This window comes from Chrysochloris asiatica, unplaced genomic scaffold (genome assembly GCF_000296735.1).
Source record: "Chrysochloris asiatica unplaced genomic scaffold, ChrAsi1.0 scaffold00018, whole genome shotgun sequence".
Classification (NCBI taxonomy): domain Eukaryota; kingdom Metazoa; phylum Chordata; class Mammalia; order Afrosoricida; family Chrysochloridae; genus Chrysochloris; species Chrysochloris asiatica.
In genome coordinates, this window is record NW_006408536.1 from 15,733,672 (window position 1) to 15,760,825 (window position 27,154).

Consider the following 27,154-nt stretch of genomic DNA (forward strand, 5'->3'; position numbering starts at 1 on the left):
ACAACACACTCTTCTCTTCCCTTCATTCCCACCCTTTTCCATATGGATGTGTTCATTGTAAACCAAACAAGGATGGACAGAAAGTGCAAGCATTTGTCATTTTTTAGTGACAGTCTTGCCCTTAGTCATCAAAATCCCTGAGGTATCTTACAAAGCCTCCACAGCTGGGAAGGATCCCTGAGGTACAAGTTCAGTGTTTGTTTATTCCCCATGTTCTTTTCTCTTCTGGTTCAACTTCCTCTTCATACTGTCAAGCACACATACACAGATGTCTGTACACACACCACACAACAGCACACACCACCACGACCACCACTGTCACCACCACCGCTTCCATCACTTCCATCACCAACAACCCAGACAACTTTAAAAGCCTACAGGTGCCTAGAACGACTATACTAATACAGTAAATACTATGCCTTCTGCCCACAGTATCTTGACTTTTATGTTCAAAGCTGGTGGTGTCAGAAAATATAGTGATCAAATAGTAAATGCAAATAACAAATGGGATCTCTTCAAGAAAAGCTGATTTGGATTTGGCTTTTAGGCTGTACTTTAATAGTCTGAAAGCATTTTAATTTTATTCAGTGTCCAGAGGATGGTATTTTTTAAGTTACTGGTTGATGAGAAACAAAGAAAACATTGTTTAGGTACTGTGTGTGGCTTTGGAAGTACGCCCTATACAAATTCTCTTTTTCCAATGAATAAGAACCAAGATTTTAAAATTCTGTTTTCTCACATTAAGAGAACGCAGTCAATTGGAGTTATTTTTTTTATAAGCATTAGCAACGTCTTTCTGTTTAAAAGCAGGAAACCATAGCCATGTTTGATCAAAGGTTATGTGGGGTTTTAGTTTACATAGATTTAAGAATTTACAGGTATGGGTTTTCTTAAATAATAAGATACAGTGAGCAAAACTATGATCCTATTAAACTGATCAATTATAATTATTTACACACTGAATTCTCCAGCCATCAAAGGCTTCCGTTTGCAGAAATTTGGTTTAGGCCCCCTGCTTTCTGGTAACTCAGGAGCCAGACCTACAGTTTTGGTCTCTGCCATCCCTGGGGTGTGTCTACAGTGACACCTACTGGTAGAAAGCAGTTTTTCACAGTTCTGATGTGTTCTGTTCTTGGCTTCTAGAAATTCCACTGGGACCAATTAGTTTAGGGGGTGCGATAGCCTATACTCTTCAAAGCCTTATAAAAGTTAGCTGCAAAGGGACCAGGAGAATGAGCCCTGTAGGAAATGTTCAGTGATTAGAGAAATGTACCTCAGTGTAAGGGCAATGGATGGTTGGAACAGGTAAAAAAGGATGCAGGAAAAACGGGACACAGGAAAAGCCAGAGCCCAGGAATAGAAAATAAGCAAAGAAAAGAGGAGCCTTACAGTGTATATCTTCAGACAACATTAGCCATAGTCACACTGGGAGCCAGGGGCCGCTTGATAGAGGAAGGAACTAAACCCCATTGTTCTGCCGGTATCTTAGCTGTGAGACTTAAAGGGTTACTCAACCACCTCTCTAAGCCACAGTTTCCTGCCTGGTGAAATGCATGGTCTGTTGATCTTCATTTGAATTGTCTAGTCCATGATCAGGCCTCCTCATTGTCAGTGTTAATTCTTCTTCCCATGGACTCTTAACTTGTAGTGACATGGAGGCACCGCATGCTGGATGTCGAGAGCACTCTCCTCAGTGGTCACTTGATAAAGAGAAAGTGGGCAGTGGACAGGCAAGCAGAGTGACTGGGAACCATGGCCCATCTGCCTTCACTCCTTCTGCCAGGCTTATGCCTCTAGCACAGCCGGAGCCCACTCTTCTTCCTCATCCTGCCAGCCCAGCCCCTTCTTGGCTCCTTGGGGGGCCTAGCAGGCTGAGTATATGCTAATGCCAACCTTTACCACCAGCCTCAACTCCTTCCTGTCACACACCTAGAGGCAAGACAAGACAGAAGGCAGGAATCCATGTGCCCATCCTAGCCTGTGACCCTGTGACCATCCCTCTACCTGTGCCATGAGTCCTCCCTACCTGTCATGTCCATATTCAGCCTGATCCTCCAATGACTCTTTCTCAGAGCCTATCATCTTTAGAGGAGTCCTGGGGTGGCACTGTAGGATAAGCTCTGGACCACAATGCCAGTTTGAACTGCAAGGTTGATGGTGCAAACTCACCACCCACTCCTCAGAAACCCTATACAGGGTCGCTCTGAGTTGGAACTACACTTAACAATAACAGCAGCATCTTTGAAAGCAAACAAACCCCTTCCTTGACTGGAGGCTACTGCATGGACACCCTCTGTCTCCCATCTCCTTCGTCTCTCAAAAGAGAGCCCTAAATTTGCAGGCCTGCCATCATCAGCTTTCTGTCCCTGTTGCTCTTCCAAATGGGTTTCCCCAGTTTGGCTTTCAGCACCCTTGATCCACTTATTCTACCAATTTTCTTTCTGGAAACTTCTCCAGGAGGCTTCCATAACTCAGGTGCTTCTTTTGGTCTTGCTGCATCCTCTCTCACTATTCTTTCCCTACCTCTTAAATTTGCAGATTCTTCAGAGTGTCATCTTTGGGCCTCTTCTCGTCTGTCTTTCTATTATCCACCCTGCCCACCCAGTTTCCACCTCTCTTGGTGAGTTCTTTAGCCCAGCTCACCTCTCAAATGCTGACTATGCCCAGGAAACATGCCCCCTTGGCTAACCCTCTGGTTCCTAAAACTCAAAGTGCCTGAAACTTCCATCTTCATCATTGGGACCTTCAGGGTGCCCTTCTTGCCCTTAAAGGTGCTCCTCAATGCCCTGCTTCCTCTATCCCACCCATGGTTCTTGAGCTTCACTTCCTCCTTCACACCTACATTCTGCTGGTCACAGTGGGTCTTTTCCATAAGACACGGGCAGCCCACTCTTCACCTGGCACCCAAAGTAGCGGTCGGCACTCTCCAGTGGATGAACTTGCTGCTTGCATTTCTCCATCCCTTGGCCACTGCCTAGGTCCAGCCCTCACTGTTTCTACCTTCCATTATTGGAGAGGCTGTCCGCTGGTTTCCCTGCCAACCTCAAGGTTTGTATAGCCAGCGCCACGTAGCCGGACAACACACTCTTTTTTAACACTTCACCAAGCCCCTGTTACTGCCCACCCCATCTCCCTCCTGTCTCTCTGACATTCCAGCTCTGCTAAACCACCTGCTTCTAGAAATACAGTTTGTTCTCCAGTCTCTAGGTCTTTGCCTCTGAGGTTCTCCCCTCCTAGAAAATCCTTCTCCAGCCATCCCTGCTTTCTCCTGGCCACCTCTTAGTCCTCTTCCAGGATGGGTCTGTCTGCTCCTTATCCAGATGGCTGGCTCTTTTCATTTGTTTCCATAAGGGCCCTGACTGCCTGCTTCCCTCCCTCTGGTAATTCTTCTTCCTCAGCTGCAGTCTGATATCTGTCTGTCTGCCTGCCTGCCTGCCTGCCTGCCAGCACTTCTGTGGGTTCTGAGCAACTTGAGGGCCAGAAGAGTGTCTTGCTCACTTTCAAGTTTGAGGAACCTGATGCATAGCTGGGCTCTGTGCGTGTACACTGAACCAGTTAGCAGCAACCTGCCTCAAAAGGTGGTCAAACATAAAATATATGGAAGAAAGCACTTGAAGGGGGGCTGCCTGCACCAAACGGGCCCTTGGTGGTTGTAGAGGAAGCAAAGAGTGAGTGGGAGCTTTGGAGAGAGGCAGGAGTGGTGATGAGCATGGAGAGTTTGCTCCCCAGGACAGGGGCACAGCCCACACCTTCCTGGCTCTGACCCTCTCTCTCCCCCTTCTTTACAGGTGTCCGAAAACAAAGCTTCCCTGCCACCCAAGCCAGGGACCATGGCCGCAAGCGGCGGGCCAGCCCCGCTGTCCGCCACAGTGCCCTCCCCTCTGTCATCCTCTTTGGGAACAGCTGGACACAGAGCCAACTCCCCATCTCTGTTTGGCACCGAAGGAAAACCAAAGATGGAGCCTGTGGCCAGCAGTCAGGCGGCTGTGGAGGAGCTGAGGACGCAGGTCCGGGAGCTGAGGAGCATCATCGAGACTATGAAGGACCAGCAGAAGTTAGTGGCGGGCCCTTCCTCCCTACCTGAGTGGCTCCCTGGACTCCCAAAGGAGCCTGGGGCCTCCTTGTGCTGGAGGTCTGGGGTGGGCAGCTGCATGTTTACACTGGAGCTGTTGTGTGCAGGAGGGATACGGCTGGGATGGGTTGTGCACGCGTGAATCAATTCTGGGACCTGACACTGTCAGCAGGATGCTAAAAAGGACAAACTCTCATACCACTTATAAAACCGTGTTCCCATGCACCATTTCTCAATACATCCCACAGCCAGTTTTCCCTCCAGTGCCAGCAAACTTGCAGATGAACCAATGGACTTGCATATAGGGGCCTTATTGCATGAAAAAGATGTCAGGCACCTTTAAATCTGAGACTTTACGCTCAGCAAGGTGTTTTTGCTGCGAGACTGTAAGGGAGTTTCTGTATTCATTTCCCCTGAGAGATGTGGGGAGAAAGACCTGTAAACAAAAACCAGTACCATACTAGGTGTCACAGGAATGCCATGTACAGTGATCACATCGGTGGAAGAGTCAGAAGCTGGCAGCCCTTAGCTAAGGTCAACTGAGACTTGCAGAGTTTAGGGTTCAGTCAGCTCCGTCTTGAAGGAATCAGGAGGGGCATCCTATGATGTTTCCTGAGGAGGGGTTTAAAAGATGACCTAGGACTGCCAAGAGTCCTGAGAAGCAGAGGGACAGCAAGGTTCAGGGCCACATGGGGCAGCCTTGGATCATGAGGTACCCAGAAACAATGACAGGGCCTCTTCACCCCCTTCTCAGTCCTCTGATTGGGAGATCAGATACTGTCTTAGTTATCTAGTGTTGCTTTAACAGGAACACCACAAGTGGGTGTCTTTAACAAACAAATATATTCTCTCATAATTCAGAAGACTAGAAGTCCAAATTCAGGGTGATGACTTTTCCTCTTTGCCAGTTCTGGGGAAAGATCCTTGTCATCAATATTCCCCTGTGTCTAGGAGTTTTTCAATTCAGGGACCCTACATCCACACACCGCTCTGGCTCTTCTTTCTTGATGGGAGTCATGTCTTTCTCCCTCTGTTGCATCTCTCCCTTTTATCTCTTCTAAGATAAGAGGTGATGCAGGCCACACCCAAAGGAAACTCCCCTTACATCCGATTGAGAATATGACCGGAGTAAGGATGTTGCATCCCATCCTAATCCAACCAACTGACTGACTGATCACATCATGAGATTACATAATTGCCAAATTACATCCTTACGTAACTGCCACGAGACGCATGGCCCAGCCCAAATTAGCACACATTTTGGTACGACACAATTCATTCTGCCCTTCGGACTCCAATAATGATGCCCTTGCCACACGCCAAACATTTTCATTCCATCATATCATCCTAAAAGTCTTAAATCAACTCCAAACCCATATTCCATCCTGGGATAAAATTCTTCTTCATTTATGAATCTAGAATACAAGTTACTTGCCTCCAAAGTACAATGGTGGAATAGGCACAAGTAGACATTTCCATTACAAATGGGAGAAATTGGATGGAAAGTAGTAATAATAGGCACCAAGCAAGTCAAAACCCAGTAGGACACTTTACATCCGCTCTCGAGGCTTGGAAATAATCATGTCCTCTGAGACCATCTTGCAGTGGGTAGGCCCTTCAGACTCTGGGTTTGGCCATACTCTCTGAATTCTGGGAGAAGGCCCCTCAGCCCTGGGATTCAGCTCTGCCTACCAGGCCCACTGTGACAGCAAGTCTGTTCCCTTGGTGGCCTCTTTCTCATAGCCCAACTGAGTGGCAACTTCATCCTCTCAGTCCTGGCAGACCCTGTTCTTTTGCCCCTTGGGCATAGCACTGGCCCCTCAGCTCTGGGTAGCAGCTCCAGCCCTATCTCCCTGGTACTAGTGGATGACAGCCCCACACTCTGGAACCGAGTTGATGAAGGTTTGATGCGGAAGCTTAGGAGGCTGTGATTCCACCTTTGAGACCCACAGAGGTCGTGGTCTTATCTGACCAAGGCAGCTCTGCTTCTCATTTTCATTGTCCCTTCAGCTACTGCTTCCTGGCTCCTTGGCCTCTTGGGCCTCTGTGGCTGGCCCAGCTTCTGTCCTGCTTGGGCAAATGTTAAAGCTTCTTTGCTGATAAGTATCCAGAGGCGCACCACTCCACCAGTAAGTCTTGGCCCCAAAGCACTCAGCTGTCTCACTCCATGAGTCTGCAAGACTAGCTACTTTGGCCAGTGCCTGGAGGCACCGCACTCTCCCAGGAAGCCTTCTGCCCAAAGTCACTCAGCTCTTCTGCACTGTGGGGCAGTTCCTGGGCCATCTCATGCTGATCTCATGCCGGTCCCATGGTTTGCTGCTGCTGCTTGCTGTCTGTGCCATCTCTGGTGTTTCAGCTCTCCTCACTTTCTTCTGAGCCTTCACCAGAATTACCTCTGATGTCCAAAATTCCACCAACAATCTTCTTCCAGGCAATCTAGGCTCTTAACTATTAGGCACTTCAAAATTCTTCTAGCCTCTACCTCATTACCTAATTCCAAAATCACTTCCATATTTTAGATGTTTGTTAGAGCAGCATCCCACTCTTCCTGCACCACATTCTGCCTTAGTTATCTAGTGGATGGCATTAACAAACTAATACATTCTCTCACGATTTAGCAGGCTGTAAGTCTGAATTTCAAAACTACCAGCTGCTCCACGGGAGAAAGATGAGGCTTTCTACTCCCGGAAGGATTTACACCCTCGGAAACCCTGTACAGGGTCGCTATGGGTCGGAACCGACTCGACGGCACGTAACAACAACAAACAACAAGTCTGAATTTAGGGCACCAGCTCTAGGGGAAAGCTTTCTCTCTCTCAGCTCTGAGGGGAAGGTCCTTATCATCAATCTTTCCCTAGAGCTTGGAGGTTTTCAGCCCAGGGATGCCTGGTCCAAAGGACATGCTCTGTCTGCTCTTGGCTCCTTTTTCTTGGTACCAGTCATGTCCTCCTTCTTCACTTAGTTCATCTCTTTTATATCTCAGATGAAGCCTAGTCTTACAGAGTTCCTGCCTTGTTAATGTAACTGCACTGATCCCACCTTATTAACATCGTAGTGGTTAGGATGTACAATGGTCTGTAGGATAAGCACTGGACTGCGGATCCACCAGCTGCTCTGTGGGAGAAAGATGAGGCTTTCTGCTCCCACAAAGATTTACAGCCTCGGAAACCCTATACCAGGTCACTATGGCCAGATCTGACTTGATGGCATTTAACATCAACAGGATAATAACATCAGATCACAAAATGAGGATAATTACATAATGCTGAGAATCATAGCCTAGCCAAGTCAACATGTATTCTGGGGGACACAATTCAATCCATAATGATTAGCAGTTATTAAGATTACCCAGCTGAAGGGTGTGCCAGCCACATCAGCCTGAGATGCTTGTCCTTTCTGGAAAGTCTTCATTTTTGCTGGATTTTTCTTCCTTCTCTCCGTGCCTTATCCTCCTCACTCCACACCACATCTCTCTTGCCTTCTCCCCATCTTACCGTGCCTTCCCTCTTCCTTTTCTACTTCCCGCTGCTCCCAGTCCTCAGTCCTTTTACTTGGCTGTATAAGTTGTAGATACCATCCATGATCCCACTGGTTGTGCAAAAGGGCTGATTTGTCTGACACAAATAATCCAAATCTCCGGGGCTGAGAAAGGGACTTGACCCCCTCAGCAGATAGTGTCAAGGAGAGCTTTAACTTCATCTGCCTTTAACTCTCAGGGCTGTTTCTGTTCCCAAATTCTGGTAGAACCCTTATTCTCTTACGGATTGGCAACTCGGGAGCGTTTCATGCAGGCTATCAGCGCAGTGATGAGACCCATGTCAGCCCTTCTGTCCAGATGCTTAAAGTAAAAGGGTTTTTTTTCTCTTCCTTTAACATATCTAAGGAGCCCTGGTGATGCTGTAGGATAAGCACTGGACTGCTAGCCACAAAGTCAGCAGTTCAAACTCTCTAGCTGCTCTGTGGGAGAAAGCTGAGGCTTGTCTGCTGCTATAAAGATTTACAGCCACGAAAACTCTATCCAGGGTCACTGTGAGTCAGACTCAAATCAATGGCAGTGGGTTGGGTCTGGTGTTCATTTGATACATCTGGATGCAGACTCTTGACTCTAATACTAATCACCTGAAGCAAATAATTCTGACACCAAGAGTGCCTCTTGTGGAAAGGGGACTAACTAGTGGTCTTCTAGCATGTGTAGGGTGGTTGTACCCAGCCCTGACCCAACCCAGGAGCTCCTGCTTAGAAGCTGCTATTGGTACCAACCCATTTCCTGTAGGCATGACCTCAGGATGGAGAACAGTGGCATCCCCAAGCTTGGTCACTCTTGCTGTGGTCACCCCACCTCCACTACTACCACCACTAGACCTCCTCCTGCTCCAGGAGCCTGTGGGAAAAAGTAGTGTTCATTCCCAAGGGAGTGCCTAGGTGGGGCCGCTGTTTTGCCTGCAGCTCTGAGTTCCAGGGCCTTGGCTGACCCCACCATACTGGTGCCTTCCTGCCTCCCTACACTACTGGTGGGCAAACAGGACCATCATTGGCTCAGACAGGCCTTAATTCAGGGTATCAGCCCTTTTGACCCCAACCTCTGATTTGCTGAGAGGAGGCTGGAATTTGCACAACTAAAATGGCCCCAGCCTGCCTCTAAGCTTAACACCACTGGTGCTCCCTTCCCCTCTCCCCACACCTCCCATAGTTGGCTAGGATCATCCTGCCCCAACCAGCATGTTTAATCAGTACCTTTCGGGAGCCCTCCTACAAGGCCTGCTTCTCCCAGCTTAGATCACTGGGTCCCCACAGGCTCCCACATTAGCTCTTAGTGTCACTTTCAGCCTTTACCTCAAGTCTGCACGGACTCCTTTCCCTGACCCCATGAGCTGTCCTCCCCTCCCTGCCTCTGCCTCAACTCCTCTCCATCACAGTCCCTACCTTCTTCCTCTCTGTGGACTTTCACCCAATTTTGGTGTTCTAGACTTAGTGACTTTCTTGGGAACGCCTTCCACTGTTAGCTCCTCCAAGCTGGATGACTTGGGACTTTGCCTGCTGTAGTTTCTCTGGGGCTGTGAGGTTTGCTCAGTAATTCATCTTCTACTTCTGCACCCTAAATGGTGCTTCCTAAGATTCTGGTGCAGTAATGAGTGACAGCAGATTCATGGTGATAACCTGACATGTTGACAACATGTGCCAAGCATAGGGACCACCATGGCATTCGTCTCAGCAAGCAAATGCCCTGTAACGTCCACCTTGTTCACCCTGCTGCTTCTGCAGCCTTGGCGTCTTGATTTTTCCAACTTTGTTTGTAAAAATCTACATGTGAAATGGAGTATTTAATACCTCAAAATGATGGAGAACGGCTTTTCTGACACTGTTTTGATGAGCCCTCAGAGAAATGATTGGTTTTATGCCACTTCATTGTTTAATGTCTAGAAGAGCATTAGATTGTGTAGCTCAGCTGCCGCCCTCTTCCTCGACAACATAGCTGCCAAATCTCGAGACTTCAGATATTTTACCCCCTAAATTTTAGGATATTGCTATTTACAGGATGTTAAGAGAATCCGTGAAAACATACCAGTAGCCTCTTGTTAATTTAAAACCCTATGAAAAGAAAAGGAATAAAATTGATTATGTAAGAGCATTTAAAGATTCTCAAAGGAGCAGTGAGCAGGAAGACGACAATCTGAGCCTGGACACCCCGAGTCTAGTCCCTGGCAAGTCAGACTTCACCTCTGAGCCTCAGTTTCCTCATCTAAAAGGGAAGGTTTGGTCTAAGGAGTCTCAAAGGCCATGTCCATACCTAACTTTTTTTAGCACCATGTTTTGGAAGTCAAGAAATAGTGGCAAGCCTTGCTACCAGCAATAAATTTTCAACAGCAGTGCAAATGTTATCTATTTTTTTTCTTTGTGAAAGGGTCAGGTTTATTGTGCAGTGATAGTAAAAGGTTTCTTCTCGCTCACGAAAGAAGTCTGGGCCTGGTTTTAATTTCATTGCTGTTTGCTTTTCAGACGAGAGATTAAGCAGTTATTGTCAGAGTTGGATGAAGAGAAGAAAATCCGTCTTCGGCTCCAGGTGGGTCCCTCAGAGTCCTGCTGCCTATGAGGCCTAGAGATTCAGTTGGGTTGGGCCAGTGTCAAAGCTTGAATTTGAAAATAAATGATTATTTCACTGTAGATTTGTAAACACTTGCTGTGACAATTTTCTTAGAATTGAAGAGGTTTCACTTCCTTTCTGGGATCCAGGAAGTCTTGGGAAAGGGAGGCATTTAGTAAACCTGCCCCCAATTGGTTTTCTCATCTGGGATTTATCTGAAACATCTGCTCTGTGGAATTTCTGCCAGTTTCCAGGAGACAACAATATAGTAACTACTAGGCGTGGCACTAGGAAGGCCCTGTTGCCAGCTGGCTCTGTCAAGTGGTCACTGCGCCTCCAGGGACCACAGCTGTCCACACTTGCTCTTCAGCTCTTTATTTCTCCCGGATGGGCATGTCACCCCTGCCAGGACCTCAGAGCTCTAATCTCTGATGCAAATCGATTCACAAATGGCAGAGTCTGTAGGAGTCCATCTTCAATGCAGTTGGAAACTTCAGGGGTGAGTGGGATCCATGCTTCTTAAAGGTAGGCTAGGACCTGCTCATCGTCACTTTCGGGATTCTGGCAGGCCCTCAGGCCCAGCCCAACACTGCCAGATGATCTGGCATTTTCTGTAGCCAGGGAAACGACTCGTTGCTACTTTGGACAAATTTTGGATGTTGGCAGCCTGAGAGAGCAGGTAGTCACTGTTTCCTGGTGCCTGGAGTCTGTGCACCAGGCATAGGTCATTTGACGCTTATCTTTCAGAGACTAGAAATCCCACCAACTCCATATGACTTTGTGTGGTTCTCTTTTCCTTTCCAGATGGAAGTGAATGACATAAAGAAAGCTCTTCAATCAAAATGAATACTTGATCAATGAAACGTTGCATTATCCATCCTGAGTCAGAGACTCAAATTTTCCACCCCAGCCAAAATAACCTTGTGCCAAAAGATGAAAGGTTTGCCTCCACATGTCCCTGTTTGACAGATTAGCACACAAGTCTTGATAGCACAACACAAATTCCATCCAAGAGGAGAATGTGTCCCATGGCTTCGTCCTGGGACTGGCACTTCCACAGAGCAAATTGTGCTACAGGCTTTTCTATCTTGAGATCTCACGCGAAACGAAAACTCAGGCAGTTTAGTCCATAGTGGTACTATTTTGATGATATTTTCCATGAATAAAATGTAATTTCCGATTCTTCGTTTACAAGCTTTATAAGTTTTTGATTTTTGTAACCGTGTTTTGTCACTGACCCCTCCAGTGTTTGTACTACACATAAGTCAGGAGCGAGTATCCCCTTCTATTGCTTCAGGCCACAATCTGCCTCGCTTTGGGTTCCCCTTGAGGATTCTATTACATATGCAAGTTTAGGTCTAACCCATCCCATCCCCCTGCCAACAAAGCCTACCATCCTCTGATAAAGTTTAGCTTCTCTAGGATGGTATATTTACAATCAGAGAAAGAGAATATCTGGTATTTGCAATGACCTGTGCCTTCTTTTTACCACCCTCTTGATTGGAGCTTTTGTGATGCAGCTACCATGATCAAAACAAAACAAAAAAAAAGTTGTTTTTTTTTAAGCCACTTTCTAAAGCCCACTAGAGGCCACTGTCTTCAAAGCTTTCCCTCACCATTGCTAAAGGTCGGAAAAGGAGACAGCTGTGAAGTTGGGAGTGCTGTGTGGTACCAGCTGTGATCTTTAAGTTCTCCTGGTTTTCAGTTGTTCTTCATGAAACTAGAAATGTCACCCCTGCTTGATTTTTCACCCGCCAAGTTAAACCCCTGCCTTCTGTCCTTTGCACCTTTTGCGTGAACAGAATATGCATTATTAAAGCAAAAATAAATAAAGTAAAATGCAAATAAACACAGGGGGGAAAGTTGTGTTATTTCCTGCACTGGGTTATCTGTGTGTGTCATCGTTTAAACTGTAGCCACAGAATGTCCTTTGCCTTGCTCTTGTAACCCCTTCCTCAGGTCAAAGAGAATGAGGGAGGGTCGTGTTGACTTGTAGCCCCTTGGCTCTTTCTTGCATTTATGGAATTGCTTTCTCCTTCCCAAGGAACCTAGTGTTTGCGTGTCTGCTTTATCTTTGTAGCAAATGAACAGTTCAGCCTTAGATTATGTAATGGTTTGCTCATCCTTAGCCAAAAATAAGGGTCATTGCTGTATTGCAAGATTGTTGAGGGGTGGGAATATCCCTTAATAGCCCCCAAAGATGTTTTATGTGTTTCTAAAAAGTTGCTTTGTCTATTTCCTGAGTTTTATAGTGAAACTACTAAACTTCAATAGATTTGCACAACTGTAACGAATGGGAATTGATGCCGCAGAAGGAATGATGAAACAAAGAAGTCATCCCGTGTTAAAGATCATTGAAAGTACTGCAAATCAGTGTCTCTTCCTTTCTCTTCCCTCTTCTCCCTCTTATAAGACATCTGCCTACTACATCTGTCCATTGGAGACTGTTGCTTCCCTCCTCCCTCCCAGGGTTTGCAGAGCCCTCCCAGACCAGCTCTGGTCTTCTGGGCTGAGGAACTTGAGGAAAGGGAATGTGCACAGAATGCAGCCTCACACCCTCGGGTCCCAGGCCTGGCTAGACTGTCTTTTCAGCAGCCTTGGACTCTGGGCTTCTTGAGGCCAAGAATGCCAAGTTTCCCAGGCAGTATCAAGTGTTCCCTTGCCCTTGCCCTTTTGAAACATTTATATGTTGAACTTGAAGCCTTCAGAGATTTCCCACAACCTAAGAGAAGAGTCCTGGTGTGGTGCTGCAGGATAATGTGCTGGACTGCAAAGTCAGCAGTTCAAACCCACCAGCCGCTCCTCAGATACCCTATACAGAGTCACTATGAGTCGGAACCGACTCAGAGGCACTTAACAAGAGAGGAATGAGGATTGAAGTCTTTGACATTTGGATTTCTCATTTCCTGGTCATTAAAACCTCTAATGATATAGTTTTGTATAATGTGTATACAGAGTAGGACTGTTAATTGATCGAGGAGTCAGTGCACTTTCCTGGGGCACTGGCAACATGCAATGTGGAGGGAGGGCTGGCGTCATTCCCTCATAGCAGCATTGGCTTCCTTGGTACAGGGAGAGGGAGAAGCCATTCTAGAAGAAGTTGGTGTGTCCAGCTTCGTTGTGGTTTCCAAGGCTAACCAACAAGAGAATTGTGCATCATGGAGCTGGATGAGCCGCTTGAACAGCCACCACCATCTTTATTGTTTACTTTGTAAAAGGGACCTGTTGAGAAGATTGAAAAGCTTGGAAGTATCACTCTTAACAAAAAATTCTTTTGCATTCAGCATGGACTCTACCAGGCATTTCTTGGAGATTATTTTTTTGCTTCATTTTCTAAAGTTGTATTTAGAAAAGTGTTAAGTATTGTGCTTTGTAAAGATGATTAAAATGAAATTTTGTGAAAATATTTTTGCTCAAAGTTGTCATGGTCCAAGAGGAATGATGTCTTAAAATACAAACCATTTTTCTACATTTTCTACATTTTGATTGCTCTAACCAAAATGTCTGTAAAAGACACAAAATACAGTGCCCCCCCCATCGTTCCCATGCAAACAGAAATAATCCATTAAAAGCTGCAGATGTGAATTCCATTTTTCAAATTGTTCAATTTAAAATTCATATTTTAAACAGAAAATGCTAGCTAGGTATAAAATTATTTTTAACATCAACATTAAACTATCATTATTTGAATAATTGTGTAAAGCCACCTTTATTCATACATAGCCCTACAGAGAACGTACTCAAGCACATGCGGGGTCTGATCTCCCATAAAGACAGCCTGTGTCTGTCAGCCATGTGTCTTAGTTACTAATGGTGGGGTTTTCTTTTCTTTAATAACCAGCTCCTTTGGGGAAAAACTGAGGGTGTATAATTTATTGCTCATAGTTGCCAGGGTCTCTATAAAACTAATCCCCAGGTTCCACAGAGTCCTTTATATTATAACCTGAGATCACCATTGCCCCCTTTTTGTATTAGATTTTAGCCCTGTAGTTATTTTAGCACAAATTAATGTTAAGATGTTTTAGCCCAAGGGAGCTTGGTGAAAAGCTTTGCTATTTGGTTTGGTATAAATGAGAACTGTAAAAAGCAATGCCCGGGTGGGTGACAGGTGCCCAGCGTGGTTGATTGAGTGTCCTGCAAAAGGAGGACTTGAGGTTTAGGCCCAAAGGTGCTGTGGTCTGTTCCCAAAATTCGTTCTATTGAAGGACCTCATCGGCCAAGGCCAAAAAAACTTTCCCAGCCAGAAATTTATGTTTAAGGAAAGGGAAAGGGATTGTATTTCTCATGGGCATGAACTTGTTGTTGTTGTTGTTTTGCCTTCTATCCCTAAGGCCACCAAAGCTTGGTTCCCAACATATAGTCCTGAAGCCAAGGAGTATCCAAGAATTAGCTGCAGGTCCACAAGGTGGTTTTACTTCATGCCTTGACCACAAACAGCTGTGTGTGCTTTTCAGGCTTAAGGATTGGGAATTCACAGTAACATGGGCAATTATGTTTTTCTTCATGGAGCAATAGGTGATATTTCAAACAGTAAATAAACCTATCTATTAGATTGTATCTCGAATTTTCTGAAGGAAAGTGGGTTGGGGAAGGCTGAGCTAGTGAAGAGCTGAACTTCCAGAGAACCAGCATCATGGGACTTTTTTGTGTTTTTTTTAATGGCTGTTGTTAGGTGTCCTTGAGTTCGTTTAGACTCACAGTGTGACAGATTAGAAATGACCCATAGGGCAGACAGATGAGTGCTTAACCATTGTGCCACGAGAGCGCTCTTTAAAAGGCAACAGGTTTAATTAGATAAATCAGTGTCTTGAAGGCTTCTCCATGACCCCTATAGAATATTATTGTTTTTCAGGAAAAATGAATGCAGAGATATGTTGGCAAGCTTTGAGTAATTTGGTGGAAAGGTGCCCCAGAAATGTAAATTTGCATAATAGTTTTTATTAATTCAATCATGTTAAAAGGTTAACAAACCAATTTTTAAACTGACCAAGTTACTTGGGTCATCCTGAAGCCCAACAGAAAAGCCACAATGACACCAATAACATTTCCAAGGTTATTCCCCAAAAGAAAAGCCGTGATTCCTGACGAGGAAAAATGGAAGAGATTATTCTCTTCAATCTTCCCGACTATTCCTTAGTCCCAAAGAGAAACAAGAGTTTGCCAAAGATTGAAGCTCTGTTATGGGATGTTGAAGGAAAACAGACAGATGGAGATGACTCCTTTATGTGATATGCCCACCCATCCCCCTAAGATTTGGGAAGCCCAGAGGAGATACCCAGTCTACATGGAGGGGAGAATGGTGGGAGTAAGGGCATTTTAGGTTAATTTCTTTTTTTTTTTTCTGTTTTAAATAAGGTTGTGGTAAACATCTTTGAACAGAAATCTCCACCCACATTTCTGATTAGCCCTTAAGAAAATATCTAGAAGTGGATTTACCAATTCAAAATGTAGGTATGAATTAACCTGAGATATTTTACCATAAATCATCTTTGCCTAAATTAATGTTTGGTTGAATGTTAGAAAAGAGTGGCAACTAACAACCTATCTGCCCTGAAATTATATTCACCTAAACTCATAACAACAAAGCTCAGTTGGGTGTCAGGTCTGGACTCTTTCCTTCTGACCTCGGATCCAATGACATCTCTTCCTTAATCCCACCTGTGAGAGATCCCCCTAGCCTCCACTCCCCCTCCCCCTCCCCAGATCTGCACTCAACTTCACTTGGCCTGCTAACTTGTCTGTCTGCTTCTCCCCTGCCTAGAATGAACCACCCTGAAGGTAGTGATTTTGTTTTCTTCACTGCTGTATCTAGAACGATACCAGATGAATAAAAAGCACTAGAGAAGTATTTCTTGATGACTTCGTCATTGTAACTGATGCCAAGTGGTATTTATTCTATAAATCTGAGCAGCCCAGTTTTACCTTCACTAAAATTCTGGAACAAAACGAGCATTAGAGAGGATTGCAACTAAAGAAAGTGCTTCCGAGGTACTTCACCTGTTTGGGGAGAGTCTCAGCTAACACCAGACCCTAAGGAGAGGGCAGGGGTGGATTACTCAATAAGGTAAGCACGGGCTCACTTGTGCTTATTAATCTGTAGTGAACAATTTCCCATTCTTCCATAGCATCCAAGATTCTGCTTCTAGGTCTGGCTGGCACCTCCCTCTCTCCCAACCCACAGCACCTCTTCTCAAATTTCCCATCCCTGACCAGGGACAGAGTACCCAGTAAGCAAGATAAACACAGACATACTTTGTTTACTAATCCATAGTGAACAGTTTCACCATGTGACCACCCGTGCGAAATTATTCAGTACAGATTAGTAAGTAAGCACAAGTAAGAGTGTGTCTTGCCTCACCATGGTTCTTGATAAACTGTTCACGTGGTCTGCACACCATTCTAGAACTATTTACAAACCTTGACTGCCTCTGTTTTAAGGAGCTCTGATTGCGTAGTGGCTGTTGAGTTGGGCTGCGAACCTTAAGGTTAGCAGTTTGAAACTACCAGCCATTCTGCGAGAGAAAGATGAAGCTTTCTGCTCCTGTGAAGATTTACAACCTCAGAACCCCTGTGCAGGGTCACTATGAGTCAGAACCGACTCCATGGCACACCACCACCACCCATTTTAACTAAGATGTAAAACACCTTTTCCCCCCCTTAGATTCATTCTAGAGAAAGAATATTTTCAAGGGTGGGCATATTGTTGCCACTTTTATTTTCACATACACTCATATATGCGGGGGCTTCAAAGAGTTCTTAGAAAATTTCCATTATCTTTTCATTTCATTTTTCCACAAACTTTTTGAAGTCCCCTCATATTCAAGGGGAATTCCTGGTGTGATGCTGTTGGATAAGCACTGGGTTGCTAACCACAAAGTCAGTAGTTCAAACCCACCAGCTGCTCCTGGGAAACCCTTTGAGTCGGAACCAACTAGGAGGCTCTTAACAACAGCAATATTGTAACAACAACAATATTGTTGACACAACACTTCTTTAAGGTCAGTTGAGCACTCCACGGCTGCCCCAGAATTGTTGGGAGATGTAGATGAGTCTTGGCCTCCAAGATGGGGCATAGGCAGTAATCCCACCAGCGCTTACCATGCTGCTACTTAGCTATTTGGTAGAAATGCAAATTCATGGGCCTCACCCCCAGATCTACATAATCAGACGCTGGAGCTGGGGTTTCCCAAGCCCTCTGGGTCATTCTGATGCCTGCCAGCTCAAGTGTGAGAACCACTGTCAAGGGGGAGGGGGGGCTCAACACACTCCATCCAGTTGAGTTGTGCATACAATAACACACAGGTCTGTTTTCCAGAAATCTCTGACTGGCCTGTGGCTGGAGCAAAACAAGGTGCAATAGCCAGAAATGATTCTATAGTCTGTTAGGTTGAACCATATGAAACTGACGGGTATTTTGGGTCAAAAGTTGTTGAGTCGGACTTCCAGTTTCCATTCTGAAATGTAGAGAGCTGCAGAAGCCCCATTCCTACACTTAGAACAACAATAAATCCAGACAGTGTGGAAATGAACAGAGAACTGTATTTCCACAGCAAACAGCCATTTCAGAATCTGCAGAGAGCCACAGGACCTGAACATTTGCTTAACCTGCCAGACTTCCTAGAAATTTTGACAAATTGCCCAAGGCCAAGTGTGAAACTTCTGGTGATAGACTTTCCCACTAGGAATTCCACCTGTTTCTCACTGGGAATATTGAGGGAGTCCAAGTTAAATTCCTGGTGCTGCTTTGGGAAGGGGAGCAGGAGTCACTGAGAAATCCACGCAGAACCTTCCTTCTCCCTTAAGGAACTAAAAGCTTCATCCCCTGGAGAAGGGCCTCATCTGAGGGCACTGGCAAAATGCCATTATAACCCAGGCAAGGGGGCACCCCCAGCCCCAGCCCGCCTTGCCTCATCTAAGTTAAAAGAACTTACTCAGCATAGGGAAGGTCCTAAAGCTGTAGACTGAGAACACCGGTGCACTCGCTGCAGCTGGGGGCAGGCAGTGGGAGGGGTGGGGAGAGCCCTAGCTCTGGAGGAGGGCAGAAACACTTGTGAAGGCCACAGCCCAAGACATAGGCCTGATAGGCCTAATGTTCAATGCGATCATCAGAATCAGATGCAGACATTCTCAGGGAATTTTATGTCACTACAATTATAATTGGAGTCCTGGTGTGGTGCTGTGGGCTAATGCGTCAGTCTGTAAAGTCGTTTGAACTGCAAGGCTGGTGGTTCAAGCTCACCAGCTGCTCCTTGGAAACTCTATACAAGTTGCTATGGGTCGGAATAGACTCGATGGCACTTAACAACAATTATAATTGGCGTCTTGGCATGGCGCTGTAGGATAAGCCCTGGAACAACAGCAGGGTCGGTTTGGACCGCAGGGTCGGATTGAACCACAAGGATGGTTTGAACTGAAATCCACCAGCCGCTCCTAGGACACCCTATACAGGGTTGATATGAGTGGGAACCGACTCAACGGCACTTAACAACAACAACAACAACAGTTAATTATTGTTATGAACTGCCAGAAATTCAAGCCAGATTCAGAAGAGGACATGGAACAAAGGATGTCATTGCTAACGTCAACTGGATCTTGGCTGAAAGCAGAGAATATAGAAAAGATGTTTACTTGTGCTTTATTGACTATGCAAAGTCTTTTGACTGTGTGTATCATGACAAACTATGCAAAGCATTGCAAAACATGGGTATTTCAGGACACTTAGTTGTGCTCATGAGGAACCTGTACGTAGATCAAGAGGCAGCTTTTATAACAGTACAAGGGAATACTGGATAGTTTAAAATCAGGAAAGGTTTGTGTCAGGGTTGTATCCCTTCACCATACTTATTCAATCTGTATGTTGAGCAAATAATCTGAGAAGCTGGATTATATGAAGAAGAACATGACATCAGGATTAGAGGAAGGCTCATTAACAACCTGCAATATGCAGATGATACAACTTTGCTTACTGGAAGTAAAGAGGACTTAAAATACTTACTGATGAAGATCAAAGACTACAGCCTTCAGTATGGATTTATACCTCAATGGAAAGAAAACAAAGATCCTCACAACAGAACCAATAAATAGCATCATGATAAATGAGCGGGGGTGGGGGGGAATCAACACTCATGAAAACCACAGTCAAGAAATTCAAGGATGTATTGCAATCTGCAGTTGTTGTTGTTATGTGCCGTGGAGTCGGTTCTGACTCATAGCAACCCTACACAGGGTTTCCGAGGCTGTAAATCTTTATGGGAGCAGAACGCCTCATCTTTCTCCCGCGGAACCGCTGATAGTTTCTAACTGCTGACCTTGAGGTTCACAGCCCGAATCTGCAGTAGGCCTCTTTAAAGTGTTAAAGAGCCAAGAACTAAGAAGTGCCTGACCCAAGCCATGGAATTTTCTATCGCTTCATATGCAAGTGGAAGTTGGACTGTGAATAAAGAAGACTGTAGAATTAATTATTAATTTGAATTATAGTGTTGGAGAAGAATATTAAAAGGACCATGGAATGCCAGAAGAACAAACAAATCTGCCCTGGAAAAAGTACAGCCCAAATGCTCCTTAGAATCTAGGATGGTTCTCTATACTTTGGACATGTATGTCCTGGAGAAGGACATCATGCTAAGTAAAGTGGAGGGTCGATGAAAAAGAGGAAGATCCCCATTGAGATGGGTTGACACAGTGACTGCGACAGTGAATTAAAACCTCACAGTAATTGTGAGGATGGTGCAGGACTGGGCATTGTATTGTTTTGTTGGGCAATAGGGACACTATGAGTTGGAACCAACTTAATGGCATCTAACAACAACAACAAGTATTATAGTAAAGGCTCTATTGGAAAAGATACACAATGTACAATATCAGGTAATTTCAAAAGAGATGAAAATTATGAAAAGGAATCAAATGAAAATACCAGAAATAAAAAACACAGTAACAAAAATGATGAATGCCTTTGCTGTGCTTATTTGAATAAATAGCAAAGCTGAGAAAAAGAGAGAAGACATAAATCATCAAATCAAAAATGAATCAGTATATCACTACAGACCCTGAAGTCATTTAAAGGATGTTGTGAAGTGTCATCGAGTCAGTAGCGACCCTGTATAGAGTTTCTGAGGAGTGGCTAAAGAATGAGGGAATACTTTGAACACCTTGACAATCATAAGTTCAGTATCTTAGAAGAAATTAATTCTTTGAAAACCACAAACGACCCACACTCAACCAAGACAAAATAGACCATCTGTGTAATCTAGAGCCACCCCAGATACTGAATTTGTCATTTAAAAACCCCTAAAAAAAAGGAAATCCAGATCCAGATGGTTTCTCTGGAGAATTCTACCAAATACTGAAGGAAGTAACACCAATTTTATACAATCTCTTCCAGAAAACAGAACAGAACACTTCCTAACTCATTTTATGAGGCAGTGGCACCATAGGATAAGTACTTGACCTCAAGGTCAGTTTGAACTCATCAGAAACCCTGTACAGGGTCAAGTACAAGACTTGACAGCACTTAACAAGAACAATATTACTATGATGCCAAACCAAGGCAAAGGCAGTCCAAAAAAACGAAAACAACTGATCCATGTTCTTCATGAATTTAGAGGCAAAAACAATCCTCAATAAACAGTAGCAAATTTAATCAGGCAACCCCTGTGTCTCTGCATTATGGGCCAAGTGGTTTTCAGGGCAGCTACTTAGTAAATGGCAAGGCCAGGATGAGGAAGGAATAATTGTTCAACTAAACAGAAAAGACTAATCCAGCATTTTGCACATTTTTTTCACCAGTGGGGGACCGGGGTGGTGGTCGTGGAAGAGGCAGAGGCAGTTTCATGTGTGAGAATTACTGGGGACTATGGGAAGCCAGGCTATGTGTGCCAACCCGTGGGGAAGGTACTGCTTAGCTGAGTAAATGCTGAGCTCTTTACTCAGTGGGGCTTCAGGGTCGCTATGAGTCAGAACCAACTGGACACCGCTTACAAAAACAGCAGCAAAAAAAAAATTATTCAAGTGGTGGTGCAGTAGTTAAGCACCAGGCTGCTAACCACAGAAGTTGGAGGTCAGAACCCACCAGCTGTTGTGCAGGAGAAAGCTGTGGCAGACAGCTTCCATAAAGATGACAAACTTGGAAACCCTATGGAGCAGTTCTGCTCTATCCTATAGGGTGACTATGAGTCAGAATCCACTCCATGATGGTGTGTGTGTGTGAGAGAGAGATACTCTCCCTACAGGGCCCTGGGTAAAACTGAAAGGGATGACCAGAGATCAAGGATAGGGGGCAGAGGGGAGACTACAGCAAGACATTGGCAAGTGATTTTGAAATGGGCATCTTTGTCTGTGTGGAGGCTGGGCCAGGCATGTTAGGAAAGTGGCTTTTACTATGCATCACATCAACAAGTCTTAGAACTGAGGCACTAGACCTTTTCCCCAACCTCCTCTTCCCAACTCCAGTCAGTGTATGTTTACTGATTCCCTCAGGGCCCATCATTTACTCTTAGGTCACAAAAGAGGAGACACAGGATATTTCTGGTGGAGTTCCTAGTTCCTACCAGAGCTGTCCTAGTGTGGCTGCTAACCACAAGGTCGGCATTTCAAGTCCAACAGCTGTTCCTTGGAACTGATTTGACAGCACTTAACAGCAACAACAACAACAACCAGGGCTGGCTTAGGGCAGGATTTCTTCAAGGATGCTTACAGGCAGTTTCGGTTTTCTTTTGGGGGGTTGAACTGTGTCATGGATTGAATTGTGTTCCCAAAAATGTGTGTCATCTATGACCATCCTACTCTGATGCACCTGATCTTTTCTGATCTCAGAAGCTAAGCAGGGTCAGGCCTGGTTTGTACTTGGATGGGAGGTTTTTGGAGTCCTGGTGTGGTGCCATGAATAAGCACTGGACTGCTAACCACAGGGTTCATGGCTAAAACTCAACCAGCGGTTCCTTGGAAACCCTGTTCAAACTCAAACCAGTTGTTCCTTGGAAACCCTATACAGGGTCACTATGAGTTGGAGCCAACTCCACAGCACTTAACAACAACAAAAATATATGTCAGCTTGGCTGGACCATGATTGTGATTTGGCAGTTATGTGATGACCCTCCCCCCCCATGGTGTGATCTGATGTGATAAACCAGTAAGGGTGGAATATACTACCCTTAATTCCACCATTACCCTGGTCTAATTTATGGGAGATCCCCAATAATGTGGCATGCAACACCTTCTATCTTACAAGAGAGAAAAAGAGAGAGAAGTGAACAGAGAAAGGAGCTGGAATGGAGCATGTCCTTTGGACCTGGGGTTGCTGCACTGTGAAGCTCCTAGATCTAGACAAAGACTGATACCAAGACACATGGAGATCTTCAAGGAATGCCAGCCCCCAGATGCTGAAATGAGACAAGGACCTATTCCCAAAGCGGGTGCTCTGAGGTCAGACATCTAGCTTCCCAAACTATGAGGGAATACATTTCTGTTTGTTAAAGTCATCTACTTGTGGTATTTGTTGTAGCAGCACTAGAGAACTAAGACATGCTGTTTTATCACTGGAGCTTATAGAAGTTAAAGTATTGTTCTAGAAAGGCAAATCCTATCCTGCCTATAGCCAAGGACCACCATTAAGAAAGCAAAAAGATAACCCATAAAACAGGAGAAAATATCTGCAAATCATATATCTGATAAGGGACTTGTATCTAGAATATAGAAAGAACTCAAACTGTATAATAAAATATAAGCAACGCAATTAAAGAGTCCTGATGTGGCACTGCAGGATAAGGCACTGGGCCACAAGGTCTGAACTGAAAAGTAGGTGGTTCAACCCTTCCAGCCACTCCTCAGAAACTCTATACAGGGTCTTTATGAGTCGGAGTAGGAATCTACTGGCACTTAACAACAATGAACCCAATAAAAATGGAAAAGGGCTTGAATAGACATTTCACCAAAGAAGATACAGAAATAGTAAGCATAAGCATATGAAAGATGAGGGAGGGACGTGTAAATGACAATCACAATGAGATACCACTTCAGACCCACTATGATGACTACAATCAGGAGAAAAATAAAGCAAAATACAAAATAACAAGTGTTGGCCAGATCTACAGAAATTAGAAGCCTCATCTATTGTTGGTGGAAACAGTTTGGTGGTTCCTCACAAAGTGAAACATAGAAGTACTATATGACCTAGCAATCCCAATCTTAGGTATATACACAGAAGAATTGAAAGCAGGGTCTCAAACAAATACTTGTACACCAGTGTTCTTGACAGCATTATTCACAATAGCCCAAAGAAGGAAGCAACCCTTGTGTCCATCAACAGATGGATGAACAAAATGTGGTATATACATACAATGAAATATTCTTCTACCATAAAGTCAAAATGAAGTTCTAAGACATGGATAAACCCTGAAAACATTATGTTGAATGTGATATAAAAGGACAAATACTCTATGATTGCACTTACGTTACATATCTAGAATAGGGAATTCATAGAGACAGAGTAGAGTAGAGGTTACCAGGAGCAGGGAAAGGAGAAAGGAATGGAGTTTTAGTGTTTAAGGGGTACAGAGTTTCTGTTTAGAGTGATTTAGATTTTGGAAACATGCTGAGTTTAAGAAGCCTTTCATAAAAGACTACATAGTATATGATTTCACTTAAAGGAAACACCTAGTCCAGAAGAGAATAGGAAAATCTATAGAGACAAAATATAGTTTAGTAGCTGTCTAGGGGGTTGAGAGAGACCTGGTGTGGCACTGTAGGATAAGCACTCTACCGCAAGGTTGGCAGTTCAAACTCACCAGTCGCTCCTTGGAAACCCTATATAGGGTTACTATGAATCAGAACCAACTGGACAGCACTTAACAACAACAGCAAAGAGGGTGGAGAGGAACCTTAGTGACACAGACTTGAACTGCTAACCAAAAGGTCTCTTTGTAGGAGAAAGAAAGGTTGGTGATTTTAACCCACCAGCCATTAAGGAGGAGAAGGATGTGGTAATCTGCTTCCATAAAGGTGGTGGTGGTGGTGGTTAAGTGTCAAGGAGTCGGTTCCACCTATAGCGACCCTGTATAGGGTTGCAGTCCAGTGCATTAATCCACAGCACCATAAAGGTTACATACAGCCTTGTAAATACTATGGGGCAGTTCTACTCTGCCCTATAGGGTCGCTGTAGGCAAGTGCTTTTCAGGGAGTGGACGGAATGGAAGTGATGGGTAATGGCTGTGGTGTTTCTGTTTGGGTTGATAGAAATTGGTAGTGGTGATGACTACATGACTGACTATGTTAAACCACTGAGATGAGCACTTTAAGTAGGTGAATTGTATGATACGTTAATTATAGCTCCAAAAAGCTGTTCATTTTTTTTTAAAGGCCTGAGATTCCTTCAGTGCTCCCGCATCTTTTACAAAGGTACTGACTGCTGTGGCGACACTACTTTTAGATGTTTTGTTCTGAATTGTGAGGTAAAAACTCCGAAGAATTCAAAGCATTTCATGGGCTAGAAAGACAATGCACTTGTTTTGCAGTTGGTGAGTCCCAGGGCTCAGTCAAGGACACGGTGAAAATCAGGGTGAGGCAGCCTCTTGGCCTCAAGAGGGCCATGTGCTTGGCAACAGGGCAACGCACGATCAGAGACGCTTTAAATAAGCACCCGTTTATCAACAGCTGGGTTACAACAGCATCAGTATGAGGGGGCGTCAAAAAGTTTGTGGAAAAATGGAATGAAAACATATTGGCACTTTTCCACGAACTGTTTGAAGGCTCCTCATAGTTGGTCTGGAAATGAATGGAGTCCTGGTGTGGCGCTGTGCGTTAATGCACTAGACCGCAAAGTCGGTTTGAACTGCAAAGTTGGTGGTTCCAGCTCGCCAGTCGCTCCTTGGAAACCCTCTACAGGGTCGCTATGGGAACCGACTATACGGCACTTAACAACAACAACAACGCTGGAAAAAGGTTTCCACCCTGAATGAAGTAGGAAGCAACTCGCTCTCTCTAGAGCCTCAGATTGTTTTGAGAAGAGATTGAAAAAAAGAGATTCCTCATGGTAGGATGGACTCTGGACTCTGCCCAGAGGAGGGAGCAAGGGGAGCCTTGCAGCTCCTGCCCCATCGCCTTCCAAACCTCCTCCTCCCTGGTTCTCCCAGACATCCCCGCCTTCAAAGGGTGCTAGGGGCAGCGGGGTGGAGCTCCGTAGGCGGCCGGGAGTAGATGCGGACGGGCACTCCTGGAGAGTGGTGAGCGAGCCCCTGCAGGGTCGCCGGCTTAGGCTCCGCAGTGCCCGCCTCCGGGAGCCTAAGACGTGATAGCATTGGCTGAGGCTGACATGAGGGCGCAGGCGGGCCGCGGTGGGTGCAGCGCACAGTATATGTGCGTAGCTACAGGCCGGTGGGCGGGCCTGAGGCAGGGGCGCGCTAGTGCCAGCTACGGGCTTGCAAGAAGGAGGGGGCGCCCAGCTGGCCACAGTGCCCTTTGGAGACCTAGACTTAGGGGAGACGGCCGTGCTGAACACCATCTACGACGCAGGTGAGAGCGGGCCCCTACCCCACCCCACCCCACCCTGCGTGCTTCCCGGGTACACGCGCCCGGGCACTGGCACCGTGCCCTTCTCCCCTTTTGGTCTGCTCTCCAGCCTCGAGTCCCTGACTGATAACCATGTCGCTAAACGTTTGGGAAGGGTAGAATAGGTAGCACTGTACCCCACAACCTAGCCTATAACCTAGCCTATAACCCAGACAGTTTTACACTGTTCCCCAGCCATCCAACTTCCGTTTCCCTCCAGGCATGTCCCTGGCATGTTATAGCAGTAGGTCCCAAGCTTGCCTCCACATTAGCATCATCTGGAGCTTTTTCAAAATCCTGGGGTCCAGAAGGCACCCAGCCAAATGACATCAGAATCCCAATCTTTGGGCGTGGGTAATGCTTCCCAGGTGGTTCCAATGGGCAGCCAAGAGTGGGAATGTGTTTTACAATTGTTTGTGTTTGGAGGTGGGTAGAGGTTTGTGGCGGTGGTGGGTCTGCGTGCTTTAATTCCTGCTGGTAACACACACTGACAGAGTGTTTTATCTTAGAATGCACAAGTTTTTGTGGGTTCAGGGCCTCTACTGTTGGTGAAGTGGGGGCACTAGATTTCCATTTTCAACGGTGGAATCGATTCTGACTCAGCGACCCAGCATTGCGTTTCCAAGGCTGGAAATCTTTATGGGAGCAGAAAGCCTCATCTTTCTCCTGCGGAACAGCTGGTAGTTTAAATTTGTTGATGGTGCATTGATTGTATGTGAATATTGTTTGTTGTTAATGCCGTGGATTGGGAGCGGCTGGTGGGTTTGAACCACTCCCTTGCTGTTAATTCGGGAAGGATAGTGATAATGATTGTACCAGTTAAGAACGCAATCAGTGTTGCTGAATTACACATGTAGGAATTGTTGACTTGGAGAAGGTTTTCTTGCATACATTCACCACACTAAAAACTAGAATCAAGTATTAAAATCAGTACTTAAGAATGCAATGTCACCTAAGAGATAAGGTGGGCAAGAAATCCTCTTAAAAGACCAGGTATGGATTGAATTGTTGCTTCACTATTTTTCCTAATACCCCTTTGGTATCAATATGACAGCCTTCTGGAATGTGGGGGGCATTCACAAGCTTGGATGGAAGACAGTTATTCCCTGGGAGTTGTGTGCCTCAGTTTCCCTGCAGGTTGAAAGTAACAGTGCCTACCTTGACTCTAAAAAGCACATAAAATGAATGGGGATGTGCTTCTAAGACATGGGTCACACCAGTCCTTAATAGTGAGTGAGATTGCTTTCTTGGGAATTTTTTTCTTTGCCTAGCAAACCTTCCCCACCTGGAAGGTGGGGGTGGCAGTGTTGTTTAAGTAAGTGGCAGCTGCTTTTGTTATGAAGGTACCCCTGGAGAGTTGATTCTGACTCTCTAGACCCTATGTGCTACTGAATAGAACTGCCCCATAGTGTAGTGGTTACCATTCGGGCTGCTAACCTCAAGGTCAGCAGTTCGAAACT

At 45.3% G+C, this 27,154-nt stretch overlaps 1 protein-coding gene across 1 annotated transcript in view; it reads left to right on the forward strand.

The window, feature by feature from the left end:
* SH3KBP1 (SH3-domain kinase binding protein 1) overlaps nt 1-11,207 on the forward strand; it is a 224,528-nt gene extending 213,321 nt beyond the window's left edge. The window contains exons 11-13 of the mRNA XM_006835591.1: nt 3,789-4,054; nt 10,070-10,133; nt 10,959-11,207. Of these exons, the coding sequence (XP_006835654.1) occupies nt 3,789-4,054; nt 10,070-10,133; nt 10,959-11,000 (372 nt within the window). The 3' untranslated portion in view covers nt 11,001-11,207. The remainder of the gene's footprint in view (nt 1-3,788; nt 4,055-10,069; nt 10,134-10,958) is intronic.
* The last annotated feature ends 15,947 nt before the right edge of the window (nt 11,208-27,154 follow it).